This window comes from Tamandua tetradactyla, chromosome 10 (genome assembly GCF_023851605.1).
Source record: "Tamandua tetradactyla isolate mTamTet1 chromosome 10, mTamTet1.pri, whole genome shotgun sequence".
NCBI classification, from domain to species: Eukaryota; Metazoa; Chordata; class Mammalia; order Pilosa; family Myrmecophagidae; genus Tamandua; species Tamandua tetradactyla.
The window spans coordinates 108708105-108735070 of NC_135336.1; the positions used below are offsets into that span (position 1 = coordinate 108708105).

The following is a 26966-nucleotide window of genomic DNA, read 5'->3' on the forward strand; positions in this document are numbered from 1 at the left end:
TTTCATATATTCCCTTTATCATGTTGAGGTAGTTACAACTTTGATTCCTATCTTTTGGAGTGTTTTTATTAGAAAAGGATGCTAAATTTTGTCAAATGCTTTTTCAGCATCACTGAGATGTTCAAGTGATTTTTCCCTTTTGATTTGTTAATGTGCTGTAGTACATTAATTGATTTTCTTGTGTTGAACCATCCTGCATTCCTGGTATAAACCCCACTTGGTCATGGTGTATAATTCTTTTAATGTGTTGCTGGATTCGATTTGCTAATATTTTATTGAAAATTTTTGCATCTATGTTCATTAGGAAGATTGGTCTGTAGTTTTCCTTTCTTATAGCATCTTTACCTGATTTTGGTATTGAAATGTTATTAGCTTCATATGATGAGTTAGGTAGAGTTCCTTTTCCCTTGATTTTTTGGAAAAGTTTGAGCAGGATTGGTGTTAGTTCTTTTTGGAATGTTTTATAAAATTCCCCTGTGAAGCCATCTGGCCCTGGGCTTTTCTTTGTAGGAAGATTTTTGATGACTGATTGAATCTCTTTACTTGCAGTTGGTTTGTTGTCATTTTGTTTCTTCCAGAGTCAATGTAGCTTGTTTGTGTGTCTCCAAGAGTTTGTCCAGTTCATCTGAGTTGTCTAGTTTGTTGGCATATCTTCTTATGATTTCTTTTATTTCTTCAGGGTCTCCTTCTCATTTCTGATTTTGTTTTTGCATCTTCTCTCTTTTTTTCTTTGTCAGCCTTGCTAGTGGCCCATCAATTTTATTGATTTTCTCAAAGAACCAACTTTTGATTTTGTTGATTCTTTCTATTGTTCTCCCATTCTTTTATCTCTCCTTTCATCTTTGTTATTTCTCTTCTTCTATTTGCTTTGGGGTTAGTTTGCTGTTCTTTTTCAAGTTCCTTCAGGTGTGCTGTTAACTCCTTGATTTTTGCTCTTTCTTGTTTTTTAATATAAGCGTTTAGAGCAATAAATTTCCCTCTCAGCACAGCCTTTGCCTCATACTATAAGTTCTGAGAAGTTGTATTCTCATTTTCATACATCTCCAGATAACTACTGATTCTCGCCAGCAATTTCTTCTTTGAACCACTGGTTGTTGAAGAGTTATTCAATAGCCATTTATTTGTGAATGTTCTCATTCTTTGGTGGTTATTGAGCTTCCCTTGTATGTGATGGATTGCTGCTTTCACGATTCTTTCTCTTTGACCTTTGACATTCTGATTAGTAAGTGTCTTAGAGTATGTCTATTTGGATCTATTCTCTTTGGGGTTCGCTGCACTTCTTGGATCTGTAATTTTAAGTCTTTCATAAGATTGGGAAATTTTCAGTGATAATTCCCTCCATCAGTTTTTCTCCTCCTTTTTCCTTCTCTTCTCTTTCTGGGACACCCACAACATGTATATTCGTGCACCTCATATTGTTATTCAATTCCCTGAGTCCCTGCTCATATTTTTCCATTTTCCCCCCTGTATTTTCTTTTTCTTGTCGGATTTCAGATGTTCCATCCTCCAGTTCACTAATCCTGTCTTCTGCCTCTCGAAATCTACCATCGTAGGTTTCTGTTGTTTTTTTTCATCTCTTCTACTGTGCCTTTCATTCCCATAAGTTCTATGATTTGTTTTTTCAGACTTTCAATTTCTTCTTTTTGTTCATCCTTGCCTTCTTTATATCCTTCCTCAATGTATTGATTTGGTTTTTTTTTTTTTTTTTTTTTTTTTTTATTAACGGAAAGAAAAAAAAAGAAATTAACACAACATTTAGAAATCATACCATTCTACATATGCACTCAGTAATTCTTAACATCATCACATAGATGCATGATCATTGTTTCTTAGTACATTTGCATCAGTTTAGAGGAACTAGCAACACAACAGAAAAAGATATAAAATGTTAATATAAAGAAAAGAAATAAAAGTAGTAGTAATAGTAAAAAACAACAACAACAAACAAACCAACAAGCAAACAAAAACAAAAAAAAACCCTATAGCTCAGATGCAGCTTCATTCAGTATTTTAACATGATTACTTTACAATTAGGTATTATTGTGCTGTCCATTTTTGAGTTTTTGTATCTAGTCCTGTTGCACAATCTGTATCCCTTCAGCTTCAATTACCCATTGTCTTACCCTGTTTCTAACTCCTGCTGAACTCTGTTACCAATGACATATTTCAAGTTTATTCTCGAATGTCCGTTCACAACAGTGGGACCATACAGTATTTGTCCTTTAGTTTTTGGCTGGATTCACTCAGCATAATATTCTCTAGGTCCATCCATGTTATTACATGGTTCACAAGTTTATCTTGTCTTAAAGCTGCATAATATTCCATCGTATGTATATACCACAGTTTGTTTAGCCACTCTTCTGTTGATGGAGATTTTGGCTGTTTCCATCTCTTTGCAATTGTAAATAACGCTGCTATAAACATTGGTGTGCAAATGTCCGTTTGTGTCTTTGCCCTTAAGTCCTTTGAGTAGATACCTAGCAATGGTATTGCTGGGTCGTATGGCAATTCTATATTCAGCTTTTTGAGGAACCGCCAAACTGCCTTCCACAGTGGTTGCACCCTTTGACATTCCCACCAACAGTGAATAAGTGTGCCTCTTTCTCCGCATCCTCTCCAGCACTTGTCATTTTCTGTTTTGTTGATAATGGCCATTCTGGTGGGTGTGAGATGATATCTCATTGTGGTTTTGATTTGCATTTCTCTAATGGCCAGGGACATTGAGCATCTCTTCATGTGCCTCTTGGCCATCCGTATTTCGTCTTCTGGTAGGTGTCTGTTTAAGTCTTTTTCCCATTTTGTAATTGGGTTGGCTGTCTTTTTGTTGTTGAGTTGAATAATCTCTTTATAAATTCTGGATACTAGACCCTTATCTGATATGTCATTTCCAAATATTGTCTCCCATTGTGTAGGCTGTCTTTCTACTTTCTTGATGAAGTTCTCTGATGCACAAAAGTGTTTAATTTTGAGAAGCTCCCATTTATTTATTTCCTTCTTCAGTGTTCTTGCTTTAGGTTTAAGGTCCATAAAACCACCTCCAGTTGTAAGATCCATAAGATATCTCCCAACATTTTCCTCTAACTGTTTTATGGTCTTAGACCTAATGTTTAGATCTTTGATCCATTTTGAGTTAACTTTTGTATAGGGTGTGAGAGATGGGTCTTCTTTCATTCTTTTGCATATGGATATCCAGTTCTCTAGGCACCATTTATTGAAGAGACTGTTCTGTCCCAGGTGAGTTGGCTTGACTGCCTTATCAAAGATCAAATGTCCATAGATGAGAGGGTCTATATCTGAGCACTCTATTCGATTCCATTGGTCGATATATCTATCTTTATGCCAATACCATGCTGTTTTGACCACTGTGGCTTCATAATATGCCTTAAAGTCAGGCAGCGCGAGACCTCCAGCTTCGTTTTTTTTCCTCAAGATGTTTTTAGCAATTCGGGGTACCCTGCCCTTCCAGATAAATTTGCTTATTGGTTTTTCTATTTCTGAAAAATATGTTGTTGGGATTTTGATTGGTATTGCATTGAATCTGTAAATCAATTTAGGTAGGATTGACATCTTAACTATATTTAGTCTTCCAATCCATGAACACGGTATGCCCTTCCATCTATTTAGGTCTTCTGTGATTTCTTTTAACAGTTTTTTGTAGTTTTCTTTATATAGGTTTTTTGTCTCTTTGGTTAAATTTATTCCTAGGTATTTTATTCTTTTAGTTGCGATTGTAAATGGGATTCGTTTCTTGATTTCTACCTCAGCTTGTTCATTACTAGTGTATAGAAAAGCTACAGATTTTTGAATGTTGATCTTGTAGCCTGCTACTTTGCTGTACTCATTTATTAGCTCTAGTAATTTTGTTGTGGATTTTTCTGGGTTTTCTACATATAGTATCATATCGTCTGCAAACAGTGATAGTTTTACTTCTTCCTTTCCAATTTTGATGCCTTGTATTTCTTTTTCTTGTCTAATTGCTCTGGCTAGAACCTCCAACACAATGTTGAATAATAGTGGTGATAGTGGACATCCTTGTCTTGTTCCTGATCTTAGGGGGAAAGTTTTCAGTTTTTCCCCATTGAGGATGATATTAGCTGTGGGTTTTTCATATATTCCCTCTATCATTTTAAGGAAGTTCCCTTGTATTCCTATCTTTTGAAGTGTTTTCAGCAGGAAAGGATGTTGAATCTTGTCAAATGCCTTCTCTGCATCAATTGAGATGATCATGTGATTTTTCTGCTTTGATTTGTTGATATGGTGTATTACATTAATTGATTTTCTTATGTTGAACCATCCTTGCATACCTGGGATGAATCCTACTTGGTCATGATGTATAATTCTTTTAATGTGTTGTTGGATACGATTTGCTAGAATTTTATTGAGGATTTTTGCATCTGTATTCATTAGAGAGATTGGTCTGTAGTTTTCTTTTTTTGTAATATCTTTGCCTGGTTTTGGTATGAGGGTGATGTTGGCTTCATAGAATGAATTAGGTAGTTTTCCCTCCACTTCGATTATGTTGAAGAGTTTGAGGAGAGTAGGTACTAATTCTTTCTGGAATGTTTGATAGAATTCACATGTGAAGCCGTCTGGTCCTGGACTTTTCTTTTTAGGGAGGTTTTGAATAACTAATTCAATCTCTTTACTTGTGATTGGTTTGTTGAGGTCGTCTATTTCTTCTTGAGTCAAAGTTGGTTGTTCCTGTCTTTCCAGGAACCTGTCCATTTCTTCTAAATTGTTGTATTTATTAGCGTAAAGTTGTTCATAGTATCCTGTTATTACCTCCTTTATTTCTGTGAGGTCAGTAGTTATGTCTCCTCTTTCATTTCTAATCTTATTTATTTGCATCCTCTCTCTTCTTCTTTTTGTCAATCTTGCTAAGGGCCCATCAATCTTGTTGATTTTCTCATAGAACCAACTTCTGGTCTTATTGATTTTCTCTATTGTTTTCATGTTTTCAATTTCATTTATTTCTGCTCTAATCTTTGTTATTTCTTTCCTTTTGCTTGCTTTGGGATTAGTTTGCTGTTCTTTCTCCAGTTCTTCCAAGTGGACAGTTAATTCCTGCATTTTTGCCTTTTCTTCTTTTCTGATAAAGGCATTTAGGGCAATAAATTTCCCTCTTAGCACTGCCTTTGCTGCGTCCCATAAGTTTTGATATGTTGTGTCTTCATTTTCATTTGCCTCTAGGTATTTACTAATTTCTCTTGCAATTTCTTCTTTGACCCACTTGTTGTTTAAGAGTGTGTTGTTGAGCCTCCATGTATTTATGAATTTTCTGGCACTCCGCCTATTATTGATTTCCAACTTCATTCCTTTATGATCCGAGAAAGTGTTGTGTATGATTTCAATCTTTTTAAATTTGTTAAGACTTGCTTTGTGACCCAGCATATGGTCTATCTTTGAGAATGATCCATGAGCACTTGAAAAAAAGGTGTATCCTGCTGTTGTGGGATGTAATGTCCTATAAATGTCTGTTAAGTCAAGTTCATTTATAGTAATATTCAGGTTCTCTATTTCTTTATTGATCCTCTGTGTAGATGTTCTGTCCATTGATGAGAGTGGTGAATTGAAGTCTCCAACTATTATGGTATATGTGTCTATTTCCCTTTTCAGTGTTTGCAGTGTATTCCTCACGTATTTTGGGGCATTCTGGTTCGGTGCGTAAATATTTATGATTGTTATGTCTTCTTGTTTAATTGTTCCTTTTATTAGTATATAGTGTCCTTCTTTGTCTCTTTTAACTGTTTTACATTTGAAGTCTAATTTGTTGGATATTAGTATAGCCACTCCTGCTCTTTTCTGGTTGTTGTTTGCATGAAATATCTTTTCCCAACCTTTCACTTTCAACCTATATTTATCTTTGGGTCTAAGATGTGTTTCCTGTAGACAGCATATAGAAGGATCCTGTTTTTTAATCCATTCTGCCAGTCTATGTCTTTTAATTGGGGAATTCAGTCCATTGACATTTAGAGTTATTACTGTTTGGATAATATTTTCCTCTACCATTTTGTCTTTTGTATTATATATATCATATCTGTCTTTCCTTCTTTCTACACTTTTCTCCATGTCTCTCTCTTCTGTCTTTTTGTATCTGACTCTAGTGCTTCCTTTAGTATTTCTTGCAAAGCTGGTCTCTTGGTCACAAATTCTCTTAGTGACTTTTTGTCTGAGAATGATTTAAATTCTCCCTCATTTTTGAAGGACAATTTTGCTGGATATAGGAGTCTTGGCTGGCAGTTTTTCTCTTTTAGTAACTTTAATATATCATCCCACTGTCTTCTAGCTTCCATGGTTTCTGCTGAGAAATCTACACATAGTCTTATTGGGTTTCCCTTGTATGTGACGGATTGTTTTTCTCTCGCTGCCTTCAAGATCCTCTCTTTCTCTTTGACCTCTGACATTCTAACTAGTAAGTGTCTTGGGGAACGCCTATTTGTGTCTAATCTCTTTGGGGTGCGCTGCACTTCTTGGATCTGTAATTTTAGGTCTTTCATAAGAGTTGGGAAATTTTCAGTGATAATTTCTTCCATTAGTTTTTCTCCTCCTTTTCCCTTCTCTTCTCCTTCTGGGATACCCACTACACGTATATTTGTACGGTTCACATTGTCCTTGAGTTCCCTGATACCTTGTTCAAATTTTTCCATTCTTTTCCGGATAGTTTCTGTTTCTTTTTGGAGTTCAGATGTTTCATCCTCCAAATCACTAATTCTATCTTCTGTTTCTTTAAATCTGTCATTGTAGGTATCCATTGTTTTTTCCATCTTTTCTACTTTATCTTTCACTTCCATAAGTTCTGTGATTTGTTTTTTTCAGTTTTTCTATTTCTTCTTTATGTTCAGCCCATGTCTTCTTCATGTCCTCCCTCAATTTATCGATTTCGTTTTTGAAGAGGTTTTCCATTTCTGTTCGTATATTCAGCATTAGTTGTTTCAGCTCCTGTATCTCATTTGAACTATTGGTTTCTTCGTTTGACTGGGCCATATGTTCAATTTTCTGAGCGTGATCCGTTATCTTCTGCTGGCGTTTGGGCATTTAGTCAGATTTCCCCGGGTGTTCGACCCCACAGGTTGAAAGATTTTTCTGCGCAGTCTCTGGGTTCTGTTCTTCCTATCCTGCCCAGTAGGTGGCGCACGTGGCACACGCCTGTCTGTGGGTTCCACCAGCGAAAGTTGCTGTGGGTCCCTCAACTCTGGAAAACTCTCGCCGTAGGGGAGGTTCGGCAACCGAAGCGTCTTGGAAGAATGCCAGCCGGCCCGTGGTTCCAAACGCGGGGAGGGTCGCCGGCCGTCGCAGCACAGGAGAGCGTCCGGCCAAATTAGCCAGTCGGCCCGGGGCACCAAGCGTGGCGTGAGGGCGCCAGCTGTCGCAGCCCGGGAGAGTGCACTGCTCCCAGCCGACGGGGGAGTCACGTGTTTGGAAGGGATCTCCCGGTCACTGTTCTCCGCAGTCTGGGGATTTCCGACCCAACTATCTCAGTTGTTCCGGGGGGCCTCGTGTGGTGGGGGCACCAGCCGCCGCGGCCTAAGGGGACCGCCTGTCCAATTCTACCAGCTGGCCTGGGAAGGTGGAAGGGAGGGACTCCGGTCGCTTGCTGTCCCACCCAGGAAAGCCCGTGCCCCTTGGTGATCTCACCGGAGCTGGTTCTCCCAGATAGTCAGCCGTTCCAGGATGGGGTACGCTGTCCCTTTGATCTCCCTCGTGGCTCCGGGAGCTGCTCTGTATTATCTCCACTCCCCCAGTAGTTGTTCTGGAGGAGGAAAGGTGAGGGCGGCAAGGCTGTCGAGGCTGGTGGCGGAGGAGCACGGTGAAGGCGGGGGAAGAGGGCACCGTGTTGGTTGGAGAGCAGCCGGAGCAGGAGGGGGAGGAGGGGGGTAGGGAGGTCGGGCGGCTCGGCTGCTGCGGGGCGCGTGCGCCGCGCGGCGGTCCGGCGGAGAGAGAGAGGGGGGTAGGGAGGTCGGGCGGCTCGGCTGCTGCGGGGCGCGTGCGCCGCGCGGCGGTCCGGCGGAGAGAGAGAGGGGGTAGGGAGGTCGGGCGGCTCGGCTGCTGCGGGGCGCGTGCGCCGCGCGGCGGTCCGGCGGAGAGAGAGAGCTTGATTTGGTTTTTGATGAGGTTTTCCATGTCTGTTCATACATTCTGAATTAATTGTTTCAGCTCCTGTATGTCATTTGAATTGTTGGTTTGTTCCTTTGACTGGGCCATATCTTCAATTTTCCTAGTGTGATCTGTTATTTTTTGCTGGTGTCTAGGCATTTAATTACCTTAATTAGTTTATTCTGGAGATTGCTTTCACTTCTTTTACCTAGGGTTTTCTTGCTGGATGAATTTGTTGTCTCTCTGTTCTTTGACATTCACTTCAGTTTTTTCTGGACCTCTAGCTTAGGTTTTGTTTAACAGAGGAGAATTGTTCAGTTCTTGTTTTCTTGTTTGTTACCCTGCTTGTATGGTGCCTTTTTCCCTCCAACCCTTAGGAGGGTCTCTTTAGGTATTATAGACCCCAGCCAGATTTTCCTAGACCAAACTGGCCTCCTATCAGGAGGAAAGAGTCACCTGTGTCGGTTTTCCCTGAGGGTGAGACCCAGCAGGTTGAAAGACTTTCCTGTGAAGTCTCTGGGCTCTGTTTTTCTTATCCTGCCCAGTATGTGGTGCATGTCTGCCTGCAGGTCCCACCAGCATAAGATGATGCGGTACCTTTAAGTTTGGCAGACCCTCCCTGCTGGGGGCGTGGTGGAGACAGAGGAGAGGTTGTAGGCTGGTTTTAATGGCTTCGAATTACCAAGTCCTGGTGTCTGAATTCCTTAAAGGAGGGATTCCACCTGAGTTGGGCTTCACCCCTCCCCTGGGGAAGGCACAGTCTCCACACAGGCCCTTAAACGAGCTTGTTTCTGTTTGACTGTTACTGAGATCCAGCTTCAACCCATTGTGATCAGAGAAAGTGCTTTGAATAATCTCAGTGTTTTTAAAGTTGTAAAGACCTGTTTTGTGCTCCAGCATTTGATCTATCCTGGAGAATGTTCTATGAGCACTAGAGAAGAATGTATAACCTTGTGCTTTGGGGTACAATAACCTATGTATGTCTGTTAGGTCCAATTCATTTGTCAAGTTGACTTCTTTATTTCCTTGTTGATTTTCCGTCTGGTTGTTCTATCTATAGAGGAGAGTGGTGTATTGAAGTCTCCTACTATTATTTTTGAAACATTTATCACTCCCTTCAGTTTTGCCAATGTCTGTCTCAGGTACTTTGGAACTCCTTGATTGGGAGCATAAACATTTATGATTATTGTATCTTCTTGGTGAATTGACCCTTTAATTCATACATAGCGTCCTTCTTAGTCTCTCATGATGTTTTTGCATTTAAAGTCTATTTTGTCCCATATTAGTATAGCTACTTCTGCTTTCTTTTGGTTACAACTTGCATGGAAATTCTTTTTCCATCCTTTCACTTTCAACTATTTGTATCCTTGTGTTTAAGATGCGTCTCCTGTAAGCAGCGTATAGCTGGATTATGTTTGTTCACCCATTCTGCCAATCTTTATCTTTTAATTGGTAAGTTTAATCCATTAATATGCAGTTATTACCAAAAATACATTTCTTGATTCCACCATCTTATCTTTTTAATTTTATTTGTCATATCTATATATTCTTTTCTTTCTTTCTTTGTGCATTCTTTAAATTACCCTTAGTGGTACTCTTCAATTCTGTGCCCTCCTACAGACGTCCCTCTTCTGTCTTTTGTTTTTCCATCTGGCAGAACTCCTTTTAGTATCCCTTGTAGGGCTGGTCTCTTGTTGACATATTCTTTCAGGACTTCTTTGTCTGTGAAAACTTTAAGCTCTCCCTCAATTTTGAAGAACAGTTTGGCAGGGTACAGAATTCTTGGCTAGAAGTGTTTCTCTTTCAAGATCGTGAATATATCATACCACTGCCTTCTCGCCTCCAGGGTGCTAGTTGAGTTGTCTGAACTCGGTCTTATGCAGTTACTCTTGTATGTAGTAGATTGTTTTTCTTTTGCCGTTTTCAGGATTTTCTGCTTCTCTTTAGCATTTGACAGACTGATTAGTATGTGCCTTGGGGAAAGACTGTTTGGATTTATTCTGTTTGGAGTTTGTCAGGCTTCTTTGACTTGGTTATTTATGTCCTTTATGAGGGTTGGGAAGATTTCCCCTGCTATATCCTCAACTGCTTTTCCTAGCCCTTTACTCCTCTCTTCTCCTTCTGGGACACCAATGGTTCTTATGTTTATGCACTTTGTTTTGTCTATCATTTCCCTGAGTTTCAATTCAGTTTTTTCCATCTTTTTTTGCCATTTGCTGTTTTGAGACTTTGAAGTCAATTATCCTGCCCTCTATATCCCTTATTCTTTCTTCTGTCTCTACTAATCTGGTGTTGTATGCCTCTATTATGATTTTTATTTGGTCAACAGAATCTTTAATCTCAGTGCTTTCTGCTGTTTTTCTATTCTTTCAAATTCCTCTTTGTGCTCTTCCACTGTCTTGTTGATCTACTTAATGTCATTTGCTGTCCCACTTATTTTATTAAGTAGAGTTGTATGGATATCTTTGACTAGTTGTTCCAGCGTCATGTGTCTCCTTCGGTGTTTTAATTTGGTCATTAGGCAGGACTGTATCTGTCTGCGTTGTGATATGCTTAGTGCTATTCTGCCGTCTTCTTGGCATGTGAATATCTTGACTGATTTACTCTGGGAGTTGATTCCTTTCAGTCATCTTGTGTTTGCGGGATGGTTGGACAGCAGGGAGCAGGACAGGGTGTGGGGCACAGCACCTCAGTGATATGTTTCAGGGCAGGTATGGGCACGGGTTTGTGAACGCTGATGCATGTGAATGTGGGCGCCTAGCGGCCAGGGAGGATGTAGCTGTGCGGGTGCACTGGTCGGGGGGGGGGGGTGTAACCCTGGTGTGCGCTGGTCTAAGGCTCGGGGCCCTTTGTGCACATGTGTAGAGCTGTGGCAGCAGGTCAGCGTTATGCCTTTGTGGATAGGGGACAGTTGTGACCTGCTGTGCAGATCACCACCTTCTGAGAGCTGGGAAGTGAGGCTGAGGGTTGTGCACCTGTGCAGTTCTAGGACTGCTGTAAAGTGGGGTTCCCAGACCCGAATGCTGTGACTGCGGGCCTGTGCGCATACGTGGGCCTGGGAGTGCCGCAAAGGATGCACTGTGCTCAGGGAGGGCGGGGTGAGGCTGTGCGATACTATGGGTGGGGGTGCAGGGGTAGCCTAGGTGTGGAGGTTAGTGCCTGCAGCCTTCATGCACTGGCCACAGACTGCAGGAAACAGGGAGGGGTGGGTAGTGCTTGGGAGGGGTGCAGGAGAGATGGGCTGGGCTGCGTGTGGGATGAGGGTCTGAGGCAGGTACGTGTACTGGGGGCTGGTGGGTTGGAGGCGCCTGGAACATGGGGAATGGGAGCAGGTGATGGGAAGTGGATGCTTGGGGTGTGAGGTGAGTCACCGGTCACGGGGCTGCACGAAGGTTCAGGGCCTGGCTTACCTCCTAGTCCCTGGCTCCCATCAGTACATTCCTGTGGGCTCCGCGCCCCCACACCAGGCTCTAGCTTTCTGCCTCTCAGTTCTTGGCCTCTGCAACCAGGGCTGTGTGTGTGGTGCTGAAGGCTCTCCCTGGTCAGCCGCACTCCCGAATCACCACCTCAGTTGCCCTACTGTCCCTTCTCTAACTTTTCCATGGAGCAGGGCTGTGCTGGTTTGAAAGGATGTGTGTACCCTAGGAAACCCATGTTTTAATCCTAATCCCATTTTGTAAAGGCAACCATTTCTTCTAATCCCTATTCAGTACTGTATGTTTGAAACTGTAACCAGATCGTCTCCCTGGAGATGTGATTTAATCAAGAGTGGTTGTTAAGATGGATTAGGTGACGACGTCTCCACCCATTTGGGTGGGTCTTGATTAGTTTATTGGAATTCTGCAAAAGAGGAAACGTTTTGGAGAAAGCTAGAGATTCGGAGAGAGCAGAGAATTGTGCAGCACCATGAAGCAGAGAGTTCACAGCCAGTCACCTTTTGAGATGAAAAAGGAAAACACCTCCCGGGGAGCTTCATGAAAAAGGAAGCCAAGAGAGAAAGCTAACAGATGACGCTGTGTTCACCATGTGCCCTTCCAGGTGAGAGAGGAACCCTGAACTTCATTGGCCTTCTTGAACCAAGGTATCTTTCCCTGGATTCCTTAGATTGGACATTTCTATAGACTTGTTGTAATTGGGACATTTTCTCGGCCTTAGAACTGTAAACTAGCAATTTATTAAACTCCTCTTTTTAAAAACCATTCTGTTTCTGGTATATTGCATTTTGGCAACTAGCAAACTAGAACAGGGGCTGATCTTGGGCTACTCTAGTCGGCCATCTCCCAGAAGTCCCCTGGACTGGCTTTTACAAAGGGGATTTATTAAGTTACAAGTTAGAATTCTAAGGTTGTGAAAATGTCCAAACTCAGGCACCCACAGGAGGATACATTCACTCCAGAAAGGCTGATCAGGTTCAGGGTTTTTGACACATGGAAAGGCACCTGGCGACGTCTGCTGACCTTTGTCTTCCAGTTCCTGCTTTCAGACAGCTCTCTCTGCATTGCCAGGTATCTTTGTTTTGGTTTCATCTCTCTGTTCTCTGTGCCGGCTCTGAGCTTTCTATGTTTCCTGTCTTTTATTCTCTTCATAGAGGGCTCAATAAGCAGATTAAGACCCACCTTGAAACCATTCAGTCAGAAGGTCCACCTAACAGTGGGCCTGCCTCCCAGGACTGGTTACAGGACTGGTTTCTGGGGTACGCCTTCAAACCAGCGCAGCAGTTTCTTGGTTACAGGACTGGTTTCTGGGGTACGCCTTCAAACCAGCACAGCAGTTTCTTGGACCACTGCTGGCTCTGGCTCTATTAATTACCGGAAGAAGGGTATGGAATTGTCTCTCCCTTTTACTTCTGTCAGCTTTTGCTTTAAAGTTTGAAGCTCTGTTACTGTACACATGCACGTTTATGATTATTTCTTGAAAAATTTATCCTTTTATTAACAGAATATCACTTTTTATGTCTTGTAGCATTCTTTATCTTGATGTTTTTTTTTATTGTCATTTCAACCTATACGTGTGTTTTGATTGCATAGTGTAGTTTTTCTATCCATTTACTATTGTTTTGGCAGTTTATAATGTTTTTGTTTTTTGTTGGCATGAATAGGCACCAGGAATCAAACCCGGGTGTCCGGCATGGCAGGCGAGAACTCTGCCTCCTGAGCCACAGTGGGTCAGTGCCCAGTTTATAATGTTTTTGATAGTCAGCATTAGTTTTCATCCACATTACTGTAGGGTTTTGATCAGGGAGATGGGTAAATAGGTGACCAGTGAAGAGCGCTTGCCTGGGGCCTCTTCGTCCTCCCCTGCTCTGGACGACGGAGCGCAGGCACCAATAGGCACTCCTTTTCCCTTTGGCCCAGATACCCCTGTCGAGCCTTGAGTTGGTGTACGCCTGGCGTTCCCGTCCCCGGCGTGGTGCATTTCTGGGTCTCTCTCCAAGAGGAGCCCACTGCCTCGGGATGTGCTGGTGACTGGACACTGTGCTCCCTGCTTAGCACCTCATGGGTGGCAGAGTGGCCCCCCTCTTCTCGCCGCCCTTCTCTGTAGCAGCCATCCTGCCTGGCCCAGGCGGAGAGGCAGTGCCTCCGTCTGCATGTTTCTAACCTGTTGAAAGAAAAGGGCTTCACGCGACTGTCAACAGCCTCTACGTTTAAACCACAGTGCTCCGTCTGCTAACATTAAATGTGATTGTTAATATGGTTAGACTTAAGTCTGCCGTTTTACTTTAGTTTTCTTTGGGTCCCATCTGTCCTTCCTTTTGGATTATTTTAATAGTTTTAAAAAGTAATTTCAATGTGTCTGTTGACTTTCAAGCTATACGTATTCCATTTTGTGCTCAGTGGTTGCTCCAGGTGCTACAGAACACTTTCTCTTCAGTCTATTTACAGTTAATGTTATAGAACTTCACATAAAATGTGGAACCTGCCAACTGAATAGGTACTTTTATCACCCTCCCCCTGCCTCCTGTCCCGTAGTTTTCATAGATTTTATGTCTACCTACATTGTAAACTCTTCAATATTATTTTAAGATTTGCTTTGCATTGTCATATAATTTTAAAGAAGTTAAAAGAGAAAATATACAGGAGACCCAGGTTCAATTCCTTGACCATGTGCCAAAAAAAAAAAAAAGAAAATAGTTTTATGTTTATCATTTCTATTGCCCTTAATTTCTTCCTGAAGACCTGAGTTTGCATCTGGTATCATTTTCTTTCAGCCTGAAGAATGACCTCTAACACTGCTTGGTGTGCAGTCTGATACACAAGTTTTCTTTTATAGCAAAAGGTCTTTATTTCACCTTCATTCTTGTAGGATATTTTTGCTGCATAAAAAATTCTGGGGTGACAGGTGTTTACATTCAGGACGTAGGAGATGTTCCAATCCTCCGGCTTCCGTAGTCTCTAGTGAGAGACTTCTGGTTACTTCTGAGACATCTGGTTCTGTAAATCATTTTCCTGAAGGTCGTTGGAATGTTTTTTTTTTTTTTTCGCCTGTTAAGCAGTTTGACTACAGTACACTTACGTGTGGTGTTTCTTCTGTCATGTAAGTCTTAAGAATACATAAATTTGCTTGTGTGTATTTGGGGAAAGGATACAGGGACTCTGAGATACAGAATCACTTAAAAATTTATACTAGATTGACTTCATTTTCTCTTAATTTGCAATTAAGTTATTGAAATGGTGGTCTGTTTTAGTAACTTAGGAAAATTCGGTCCATTTATGTTTTTCACCAAGTGTGGGAGATTTTCAACAAGTATTTTCTTTGGTTATTTTTTTCTGTCTTTTCTTCTTGGAATGCCATATACATGGGTGTTGTAACTTTTCACATTCTTGAGGCTTTGTTCATTTTATTTAAAAAATTTTTTTCATCTTTTTATTGGTTAAATTCTGTTTGTTTTCAAGTTTACTGTCTTTCTTTGACATCTCCAATCAGCTATTCAGTCCATGCAGTGAGTTCTGAAATTTCAGATATTATGGTTTTTCCACTCTTTTCATTCATTACAAGTATTTGCCTTTACCTCCTAAATGCTTTAAAACCTTTGTCTGCTGATTTCCATCCACATCTGTGTCATCTTGGGGTTGGTCTCGTGTTCATTGTGTTTTTACAATCTTTAGCTTGGGCCACATTTTCTGGTTTATTTGTATAACCAGTAATTTTAGATTGTGTACTGAGTATTGCGTATGATTATTATTATTACTTATTTTTTTTGGCATGGGCAGACTCTGGCAATCAAACCCAGTTCTCTGGCATGGCAGGTGAGAATTCTGCCACTGAGTCACCGTTGCACCACCCTATGTGTGATCTTTTCTGGGAACTCTGGATTCTGTTACATTCTTCTGAAGAGTGTTGCTATTTTTGTGGTTGTTTCAGCAGGCGGTTGACTTGGCTGGATTCAGACTCCACATTTCATGTCTTCTGAGTTGGATTGCAATGCAGTGATAATTCACTTATTTTAACCTTGGCTGGCCAGCTTCTGGAGGACCTACATATGTATGGATCAGGGGTCAGCCTGAAATTCGGGGTTTATTTACAGATTTTACAGCTTTCTCACTCTTGCTTTACCTCCTCACTTTCCATTTCCTCTGATTCAAATAAGGTTATGGGATTTCTGTCCGCATAGCACAGATGGGTCCTCCTGTCAAGCTGACAGCCCTAGAGAGGGATAAATCATCCAGTGCTGTTTCTTTCTTGTGAGTGGTTTGTCCAGGATCTGCCTACCTTGGATGCTGCCCAGGACTCTCGGGTAGTTCCTACATTTTTACAGTTTATGGTTGTTGTCTGTCGGAGTATTGGTCTGATCAGCACAACATAGCTATAACAGAAGTGGAAGGAAACCTAAACCTTATTATTCTTATTTTTTTCAAATTATTTATTAAAAAAAATTAAGAACAAACAAAAATAGTAACATATCATTCCATTCTACATATATAATCAATAATTCACAATACCATCACATAGTTGCATATTCATCATTTCTTAGAACATTTGCATCAATTCAGAAAAAGAAATAAAAAGACAATAGAAAAAGAAATAAAACAATAACAGAAAAAAAAAAGATTATACCTACCATACTTCTTACCCCTCCCTTTCATTGATCACTAGCATTTCCAACTAAATTTATTTTAGGATTTGTTCCCCCATTATTTATTTTTATTCCATGTGTTCTACTTGTCTGTTGACAAGGTAGATAAAAGGAGCATCAGACACAAGGTTTTCACAATCACACCATCACATTGTGAAAGCTATCTCCTTATACAATCATCATCAAGAAACATGGCCACTGGAACACAGCTCTACATTTTTAGGCAGTTCCCTCCAGTCTCTCCATTGCATCTTGACTAACAAGGTGATATCTACTTAATGCATAAGAATAACCTCCAGGATAACCTCTGGACTCTGTTTGGAATCTCTCAGCCATTGACACTTTGTCTCATTTCACTCTTCCCCCTTTTGGTCGAGAAGGTTTTCTCAATCCCTTGATGCTGAGTCTCAGCTCATTCTAGGATTTCTGTCCCACGTTGCCAGGAAGGTCCGCACACCTGGGAGTCATGTCCCATGTAGACAGGGGGAGGGTGGTGAGTTTGCTTGTTGTGTTGGCTGGAGAGAGAAGCCACATCTGAGCAACAAAAGAGATTCTCTTGGGGGTGACTCTTAGGCCTAATTTTAAGTAGGCTTGACCTATCCGTTGTGGGGTTAAGTTTCATATGAACAAACCCCAAGACTGGGGGCTCAGCCTATAGCTTTGGTTGTCCACATTGCTTGTGAGAATATCAAGAATTCAACTTGGGAAAGTTGAATTTTCCCCCGTTCTCACCATTCCCTGAAGGGGACTTTGCAAATACTTTTTTATTCACTGATCAAATCACTCTGGGATTTATCGGGGCATCACTCTGGACAAACCAACAAAATCTCATGTCTTACTCAAAGTTCCATGTACTTATGGTGTTCGATAAGCTGTATACATAAGTTATATTAGGAAGTACACTAGTCAAAATATAAATTTTGTACCGAAGAAACATTTTTTGCTTTAGTCTCACACATACGTTGAAATTTTAAAATATTAATTACCATCTATTTTCAGCACCCTGCAGTAATGACATTCCTTTGTTCTTCCTCATGCATAAACATTTTTAAAATTTTCACATTTAGTCACTATTATTATACACTCTAGGCATTCCTAGCTTATACCATCTCAATCTTTATCGTCTATATTTCTTTCTGATTTCATTGATGCCCCCAGCCCTCCTCCCTCTATCATTCTCACATGCAGCTTCATTCAGTGTTTTAACATAATTGTATTACAGTTAGGTAGTATTGTGCTGTCCATTTCTGAGTTTTTATATTCAGTCCTGTTGCTTAATCTGTATCCCTGCAGGTCCAGTTACCCAATATTTTACCTTATTTCTATCTCCTGATGGTCTCTGTTACCAACGACATAATCCAGATTTATTCACTAATGTCAGTTCATATCAGTGAGACCATACAGTATTTGTCCTTTAGTTTTTGGCTAGTCTCACTAAGCATAATGTTCTCAAGGTCCATCCATGTTGTTACATACTTCATAACTTTATTCTGTCTTACAGCTGTATAATATTCCATCATATGTATATACCACAGTTTGTTTAGCCACTCGTCTGTTGATGGACATTTTGGTTGTTTCCATTTCTTTGCAATTGTAAATAATACTGCTATAAACATTGGTGTGCAAATGTTTGTGTCTTTGCCCTTATGTCCTTTGAGTAGATACCTAGCAATGGTATTGCCGGGTCATATGGCAATTCTATATTCAGCTTTTTGAGGAACTGTCATACTGCCTTCTACAGCAGTTGTACCATTTGACATTCCCACCAACAGTGAATAAGTGTGCCTCTTTCTCCACATCCTCTCCAGCACTTGTCATTTTCTGTTTTGTTGATAATGGCCATTCTGGTGGGTGTGAGATGATATCTCATTGTGGTTTTGATTTGCATCTCTCTAATGGCCAGGGACGTTGAGCATCTCTTCATGTGCCTTTTGGCCATTTGTATTTCCTCTTCTGAGAAGTATCTGTTCAAGTCTTTTTCCCATTTTGTAATTGGGTTGGCTGTCTTTTTGTTGTTGAGTTGAACAATCTCTTTATAAATTTAGGATACTAGACCTTTATCTGATATGTCATTTCCAAATATTGTCTCCCACTGTGTAGGCTGTCTTTTTACTTTCTTGATGAAGTTCTTTGATTCACAAAATTATTTAATTTTGAGGAGTTCCCATTTATTTATTTCTTCAATGTTCTTGCTTTGGGTGTAAGGTCTATAAAACCGCCTCCAAGTATGAGATTTATAAGATATCTCCCTATATTTTCCTCTAACTGTTTTACGGTCTTAGACCTAATGTTTAGATCTTTGATCCATTTTGAGTTAACTTTTGTATAGGGTGTGAGATACGGGTCCTCTTTCATTTTTTTGCCTATGAATATCCAGTTCTCTAGGCACCATTTATTGAAGATACTGTTCTGTCCCAGGTGAGTTGGCTTGACTGCCTTATCAAAGATCAATGGTCCATAGATGAGAGGGTCTATATCTGAACACTTTATTATATTCCATTGGTCAGTATATCTATCTTTATGCCAGTACGATGCTGGTTTGACCACTATAGCTTCATAATATGCCTTAAAGTCAGATAGCGTGAGACCTCCGGCTTCATTTTTTTTCCTCAGGATGCTTTTAGCCATTCAGGCCACCTTGCCGTTATTTGGTTATTGGTTTTTCTGTTTCTGAAAAGTAAGTTGTTGGGATTTTGATTGGTATTGCATTGAATCTGTAAATCAATTTAGGTAAAATTGACATCTTAACTATATTTAGTCTTCCAATCCATGAACACGGTATGCCCTTCCATCTATTTAGGTCTTCTGTGATTTCTTTTAACAGTTTTTTGTAGTTTTCTTTATATAGGTTTTTTGTCTCTTTGGTTAAATTTATTCCTAGGTAGTTTATTCTTTTAGTTGCGATTGTAAATGGGATTCATTTCTTGATTTCCCCCTCAGCTTGTTCATTACTAGTGTATAGAAATGCTACAGATTTTTGAATGTTGATCTTGTAACCTGCTACTTTGCTGTACTCATTTATTAGCTCTAGTAGTTTCGTTGTGGATTTTTCCGGGTTTTCGACGTATAGTATCATATCGTCTGCAAACAGTGATAGTTTTACTTCTTCCTTTCCAATTTTGATGCCTTATATTTCTTTTTCTTGTCTAATTGCTCTGGCTAGAACCTCCAACACAATGTTGAATAATAGTGGTGATAGTGGACATCCTTGTCTTGTTCCTGATCTTAGGGGGAAAGTTTTCAATTTTTCCCCATTGAGGATGATATTAGCTGTGGGTTTTTCATATATTCCCTCTATCATTTTAAGGAAGTTCCCTTGTATTCCTATCTTTTGAAGTGTTTTCAACAGGAAAGGATGTTGAATCTTGTCAAATGCCTTCTCTGCATCAATTGAGATGATCATGTGATTTTTCTGCTTTGATTTGTTGATATGGTGTATTACATTAATTGATTTTCTTATGTTGAACCATCCTTGCATACCTGGGATGAATCCTACTTGGTCATGATGTATAATTCTTTTAATGTGTTGTTGGATACGATTTGCTAGAATTTTATTGAGGATTTTTGCATCTATATTCATTAGAGAGATTGGTCTGTAGTTTTCTTTTTTTGTAATATCTTTGCCTGGTTTTGGTATGAGGGTGATGTTGGCTTCATAGAATGAATTCGGTAGTTTTCCCTGCACTTCGATTTTTTTTGAAGAGTTTGAGGAGAGTTGGTACTAATTCTTTCTGGAATGTTTGGTAGAATTCACATGTGAAGCCATCTGGTCCTGGACTTTTCTTTTTTGGAAGCTTTTGAATGACTAATTCAATTTCTTTACTTGTGATTGTTTTGTTGAGGTCATCTATGTCTTCTTGAGTCAAAGTTGGTTGTTCATGTCTTTCCAGGAACCCGTCCATTTCCTCTAAATTGTTGTATTTATTAGCGTAAAGTTGTTCATAGTATCCTGTAATTACCTCCTTTATTTCTGTGAGGTCAGTAGTTATGTCTCCTCTTCCATTTCTGATCTTATTTATTTGCATCCTCTCTCTTCTTGTTTTTGTCAATCTTGCTAAGGGCCCATCAATCTTATTGATTTTCTCATAGAACCAACTTCTGGTCTTATTGATTTTCTCTATTGTTTTCATGTTTTCAATTTCATTTATTTCTGCTCTAATCTTTGTTATTTCTTTCCTTTTGCTTGCTTTGGGATTAGTTTGCTGTTCTTTCTCCAGTTCTTCCAATTGAACAGTTAATTCCTGCATTTTTGCCTTTTCTTCTTTTCTGATAAAGGCATTTAGGGCAATAAATTTTCCTCTTAGCACTGCCTTTGCTGCATCCCATAAGTTTTGATATGTTGTGTTTTCATTTTCATTCACCTCGAGGTATTTACTAATTTCTCTTGCAGTTTCTTCTTTGACCCACTCGTTGTTTAAGAGTGTGTTGTTGAGCCTCCACGTATTTGTGAATTTTCTGGCATTCCGCCTATTTTTGATTTCCAGCTTCATTCCTTTATGATCTGAGAAAGTGTTGTGTATGATTTCAATCTTTTTAAATTTGTTAAGACTTGCTTTGTGACCCAGCATATGGTCTGTCTTTGAGAATGATCCATGAGCACTTGAGAAAAAGGTGTATCCTGCTGTTGTGGGATTTAATGTCCTATAAATGTCTGTTAAGTCTAGCTCCTTTATAGTAATATTCAGATTCTCTATTTCTTTATTGATCCTCTGTCTAGATGTTCTGTCCATTGATGAGAGTGGGGAATTGAAGTCTCCAACTATTAAGGTATTTGTGTCTATTTCCTTTTTCAGTGTTTGCAGTGTATTCCTCACGTATTTTGGGGCATTCTGGTTCGGTGCGTAAATATTTATGATTGTTATGTCTTCTTGTTTAATTGTTCCTTTTATTAGTAGATAGTGTCCTTCTTTGTCTCTTTTAACTGTTTTACATTTGAAGTCCAACTTGTTGGATATTAGTATAGCCACTCCTGCTATTTTCTGGTTGTTATTTGCATGAAATATCTTTTTCCAACCTTTCACTTTCAACCTATGTTTATCTTTGGGTCTAAGATGTGTTTCCTGTAGACAGCATATAGAAGGATCCTATTTTTTAATCCATTCTGCCAGTCTATGTCTTTTGATTGGGGAATTCAGTCCATTGACATTTAGTGTTATTATTGTTTGGATAATATTTTCCTCTACCATTTTGCCTTTTGTATTATATATATCATATCTGACTTTCCTTCTTTCTACACTCTTCTCCATACCTCTCTCTTCTGTCTTTTCGGTTTTGACTCTAGTGCTCCCGTTAGTATTTCTTGCAGAGCTGGTCTCTTGGTCACAAATTTTCTCAGTGACTTTTTGTCTGAGAATGTTTTAATTTCTCCCTCATTTTTGAAGGACAATTTTGCTGTATATAGGAGTCTTGGTTGGCAGTTTTTCTCTTTTATTAATTTAAATATATCATCCCACTATCTTCTAGCCTCCATGGTTTCTGCTGAGAAATTTACACATAGTCTTATTGGGTTTCCCTTGTATGTGATGGATTGTTTTTCTCTTGCTGCTTTCATGATCCTCTCTTTCTCTTTGACCTCTGACATTCTAACTAGTAAGTGTCTTGGAGAACGCCTATTTGGGTCTAATCTGTTTGGGGTGCACTGCACTTCTTGGATCTTAATTTTAGGTCTTTCATAAGAGTTGGGAAATTTTCAGTGAAAATTTCTTCCATTGGTTTTTCTCCTCCTTTTCCCTTCTCTTCTCCTTCTGGGACACCCACAACACGTATATTTGTGCGGTTCATATTGTCCTTGGGTTCCCTGATACCCTGTTCAAATTTTTCCATTCTTTTCCCGATAGTTTCTGTTTGTTTGTGCAATTCAGATGTTCCATCCTCCAAATCACTAATTCTATCTTCTGTCTCTTTGAATCTATCATTGTAGGTATCCATTGTTTTTTCTATCTTTTCTACTTTGTCCTTCACTTCCATAAGTTCTGTGATTTGTTTTTTCAGTTTTTCTATTTCTTCTTTATGTTCAGCCCATGTCTTCTTCATGTCCTCCCTCAATTTATCAGTTTCGTTTTTGAAGAGGTTTTCCATTTCTGTTCCTATATTCAGCATTAGTTGTCTCAGCTCCTGTATCTCATTTGAACTATTGGTTTGTTCCTTTGACTGGGCCATGTTTTCAATTATTTGAGCGTGATCCGTTATCTTCTGTTGGCGTCTGCGCATTTAGACAGATTTCCCTGGGTATTGGATCCAAAAGTTTGGAAGATTTTTCTGTGAAATCTCTGGGTTCTGTTTTTCCTATCCTGCCCAGTAGGTGGCGCTCGTGGCACACGTTTGTCTGTGGGTCCCACCAGTAAAAGGTGCTGTGGGACCTTAAACTTTGGAAAACTCTCGCCGTCCGGGAAGTTCGCTAGCCGAAGCGGCTTGGAAGGGTTCGATTCGGCCGGGGTCCGAATGTGGGGAGGGTTGCTCGCCGCCGCAGCCCGGGAAAGCACCAGTCCGAATTTCCTAGTCGCCTGGGCGAAAAGCGTGGCGGGAGCGCGCCAGCGGCAGCGGCCTGCCCGGGAGAGTGCACGTTCCCGGGGAGTCACGGGTTTGGAAGGCCCTCCCCCACCGGTCACCGTTCTCTGTGGCCTGGGGATTTCCGATCAATTCTCTCAGTTGGTCCGGGGGGCCGCGCGTGGTGTGGGCGCCAGCCGCCTTGGTTTGAGGGGACCGCCTCTCCAATTCTCCCAGCCGGCCCGGGAAGGGGGAAGGGAGTGACTCCGGCCGCTTGCCGCCCTACCCGATGAAGCCCGCGCGCCTCGGCGATCTCACCCGAGCGGCTTCTCTCAGCCAGCCAGCCGTTACAGGATGGGGTACGCTGTCTTTTTTATCTCTGTTGTGGCTTTGGGTGCTGTTCTGTATCGTTTCTACTCCCCTAGTAACTGTCCTGGAGAAGAAACTAAGATCCGCGCGTCTTACTAAGCCGCCATCTTCTCCGGAAGTGACCCCTCTATCATTTTAAGGAAGTTCTCTTCTATTCCGATCCTTTGACGTGTTTTTAACAGGAAAGGATGTTGAATTTTGCCAAATGCCTTCTGTGCATCAAACAAGATGATCATGTGATTTTTCTGCTTTGATTTGTCTATATGGTGTATTACATTAATTGGTTTTCTTATGTTGAACCATCCTTGCATACCTCAGATGAATCCTACTTGGTCATGATGAATAATTCTTTTAATGTGTTGCTGGATTAAACCTTATTTTTAATAACTTAATTTTTAAGTAATAGAAGTTGAACTCATTGTAACTTTTTGGTTTTGTTTATTATTGATGATAATTAATTTATTGATAGTTTTTCTTTTTTCCCTTGCAAGAAATCTTCAAAATTATTAATTTTAGTTTATCAACCTCTTGCTTTAATTCTCTCTGTGCCCTGGAATAGAAACTGTGCAAGCAAATTGACCTGTTTGCTGTGCTCACCTGCCTTGGGCTTCTGTTCTCGTGAGATCTGGAGCCCCTGCTCACTTGCTGTGTTGTGTTCGCCAAAAAAGAAGAAGACCCTTGGCCTCCTGGCTTTCTCTGTGGCTCCGTTTGCACAATCAATATATATTTTTAGCTGTTCAGTTAGCTTTTGTCCAGTGGATTCTGGGCCTGCCAGTTACAGAAATAAAGAACAGTTGGGGGTGGGTCACGGTGGCTCAGGCAAGAATGCTCGCCTTCCATGCCAGAGGACCTGGGTTCGATTCCCGGTGCCTGCCCATGTAAAATAAAAAAACAACAGTTGGTTTTAGGTACAGGATATGGATTGCGGTTTATTTAAGCAAATAGTTTAAAATTCTTTCTCTTCCCATCAGTATAACACACATTTCCCTTGCTGTATTCATCATGTCTGTGACTTCAGAGATGGGTATGTTCACTGCTGCCGATAACCTCCTCTTTTAATTTTTCCTCTTAAAATTATGTTTGGTATAGGTAAATCGTAATTTAGTTGAAGACCACCAGGACAAACTAAAGAAAACTGAGGAAAAGATTCAGCTAATGAAACAAGAATTCAAAGAAAAAGAAGACGAGTGGAAAGTTACAAGTGAGGACCTGGAGAGAAAAGCTGAAGAGAAATTAGCATTGCTGGCCCTTGAACTGAGAGAAAAGGCTGAATCTGAGAAGCAGTCCATTATAAACAAGTTTGAGCTTCGAGAAACTGCAATGAGGGAGCTTCAGGGTCAGCAGGCGGCCCAGATCCAGGCCCTGGAGAAGTCCCTGACGGAGCAGCGGGGCCGCCTGCAGCAGCTGGAACTGGGCCTTCCGGGAGATGAGCCCCTGCAGTGCAGCTGCTGTGGCCAGGAGCTGGGTGGGGTGGCGTCCCCCATGGCCCAGGGCTGGGGGCTGGCCACACGCGGTGTCCAGGAGGACCGTGCGCTCCCGCTGATGCTGGCTCAGAGCAGGTGGGCAGCTGTCCTGTCTTGGTGGGTGCAGAGGTGCTAGGTCGGCCGTGGAGGGTCTCCTGGGGCGGCTCTTCCAGGAAGACCCGGGAAGTGGAGGACGGAAGGGCAGGAGTGGGGACCGCCAGCGGGGCAGAGCCTGGCCCCCAGGCCTTGGGAATGCTGGTGTTTACTGGGCCCCGGTCCTCTCACTGTCCATTTGGCGAATCTTGCTTTGCATGCATCTTTTTTTTTTGTATGTCCGTTCAAGACTCATAAACCTTATTTATGAAGTATCAGTAAGACATGTGGTTCATCCATATGAATGTGTGTGTTATAAATTTAGATGATGTTTTTAGGTAAACATTTTCCTGAAGTGCGCATGTACTTCCTTGAAGTTTTTATAGATTTAGAGTGTGATTTGGTGCCAGCCATTCAACGCAAACCTCAGTTTCTGGGCTGTGGTGTGGAGGTGCCCCTCCCATCCCCGGGTTTTGGCTTTGACTCCAGGCTCTCCCCTGTCACCAGCGATGGTGAGGAGCCCCTGCTTCAGGGTCAGGATTTGAGTGAAAGATGGGGATTTTGGACAGTTTTATAGCAGAAGGAGAAGCAGCTTAAAAATTTAATCAGGAATGATGATTTTAATGGTTGAAGTAACATTTCCTTTATGTGATTCGGTGTTTTAGAGTGAGGTTTAGCACTTCCACGATTGCTGTTTTGGTGTCTGTGTTCACTCTGAGTATCATTTCAGGTTCCTAGAAGAACGTAAAGAAATAACAGAAAAATTCTCTGCAGAGCAGGACGCCCTCATGCAAGAGTTGCAGGAGAAGCACGCCGCTGAGCTGCGGCGGGTCCAGGAGGAGCACCAGCGGCACGTGGCATCGCTGGTGACCGAGCTCCAGGTGAAGCACCAGGCCGAGGTCAAGGGGCTCCAGGCAGCCCTGCTGGGTGAGCAGCGCACTCTTCTAGAGACCCATGCAGCTGCACTGCAGACGCAGCACGCCGCGGAGGTCAGTGCTCTGCAGACCAGACATTTGTCCAGCCTGGATTCTCTGGAGTCCTCGTACCAGGCTGAGGTTCAGGCCCTGCAGCAGGAGCACAGGCAGGCTCTGGAGCGCTTGCAGGTGGACCTGGAGGAGCAGCTGCAGAAGAAGGATGATTTCCATCAGATGATTCTGACTCAGGAGTTGGAGAAATTGAAACTGAAACAAGGTGAAGAGCTTCAGCACACCAAGGACAGCCTGAAAATCGCAATGAGCACCCAGCACATTGCGAGTCTGAAAGCCATGGCGTCCGAGCTCCGGGCCGCATACCAGGTGAGGCTTGGCTCTGTGGTGCGGCCTCACCCGCCCCCTCCCCCACCTGTGCACACACACTGTTCCCCCAAACAGGTGTGTCCTGCAGACTCCTGCATGCCAGCGGGTAACTTCTCATTTCCTAGTGAGATCAGGGTAGACCAGTGAGTTTAGCTTTCAGTTTATTTGATCACAGACTCTTTGATAAAGGCTTTGGATCTCTGAACCTAAAAAAATGTATGAATATGCATGTGTAACACATTTTGTTTAAAGCTTTATAGGGTTCACAGTTTTCCTGGAGGCTGAATAATGAATCTGAGGTAAGGCTTTGGTTCCAAGTGACTTAGAACAGCTGATTTCATTCAATCTTGCCTACAGAACCTCAGTTTCCCCTTTATTGATTGCTCATGAATTAAACCCCTGTCATCTTCTAAGAGCACCGAGTGTCACATTTGACAGCTGTTCTAGTTTGCTAGCTGCCAGAATGCAATATGCCAGAAACGGAATGGCTTTTAAAAAGGGAAATTTAATAAGTTGCTAGGTTGCAGTTCTAAGGCCAAGAAAATGTCCCAATTAGAACAAGTCTATAGAAATGTCCAATCTAAGCATCCAGGGAAATATACCTTGGTTCAAGAAGGCCGATGAAGTTCAGGTTTTCTCTCTCAAGTGGAAGGGCACATGGCGAGCATGGCATCATCTGTTAGCTTCCTCTCCAGCTCCCCAGGAGGTGTTTTCCTTTTTCGTCTCCAAAGGTCACTGGCCGGTGACTTCTGCTTTGTGGTTCCAGGACGTTCTGTCCTTCTCTGCTCTCTCTGAATCTCTCTCATAGGATTCCAGTAAACTAATCAAGACCCACCTTGAATGGGTGGCAACACGTCTCCACCTAATCCAGTTTAACAACCACTCTTAATTGAGTCACATCTCCAGGGAGATGATCTAATCAAAGTTTCAAACAAACAGTGATGAATAGGGATTAGAAGAAATGGCTCCCTTTACAAAATGGAATTAGGATTAAAACATGGCTTTTCATACATCCTTTCAAACCAGTACAACAGGTACTTCAGTGTTTTGTGCAAAAGTGAATTTTTGGGGAAGTCGCTGTCAGCATCTTTC

General features: G+C 41.3%; 1 protein-coding gene across 1 annotated transcript in view; it reads left to right on the forward strand.

Moving 5' to 3' along the window:
* The window catches only part of PCNT (pericentrin), a 211165-nt gene that overhangs the window by 90534 nt on the left and 93665 nt on the right, over window positions 1-26966 (forward strand). The window contains exons 13-14 of the mRNA XM_077119263.1: window positions 24113-24582; window positions 25310-25874. Coding sequence (XP_076975378.1) covers window positions 24113-24582; window positions 25310-25874 — 1035 coding nt within the window. The remainder of the gene's footprint in view (window positions 1-24112; window positions 24583-25309; window positions 25875-26966) is intronic.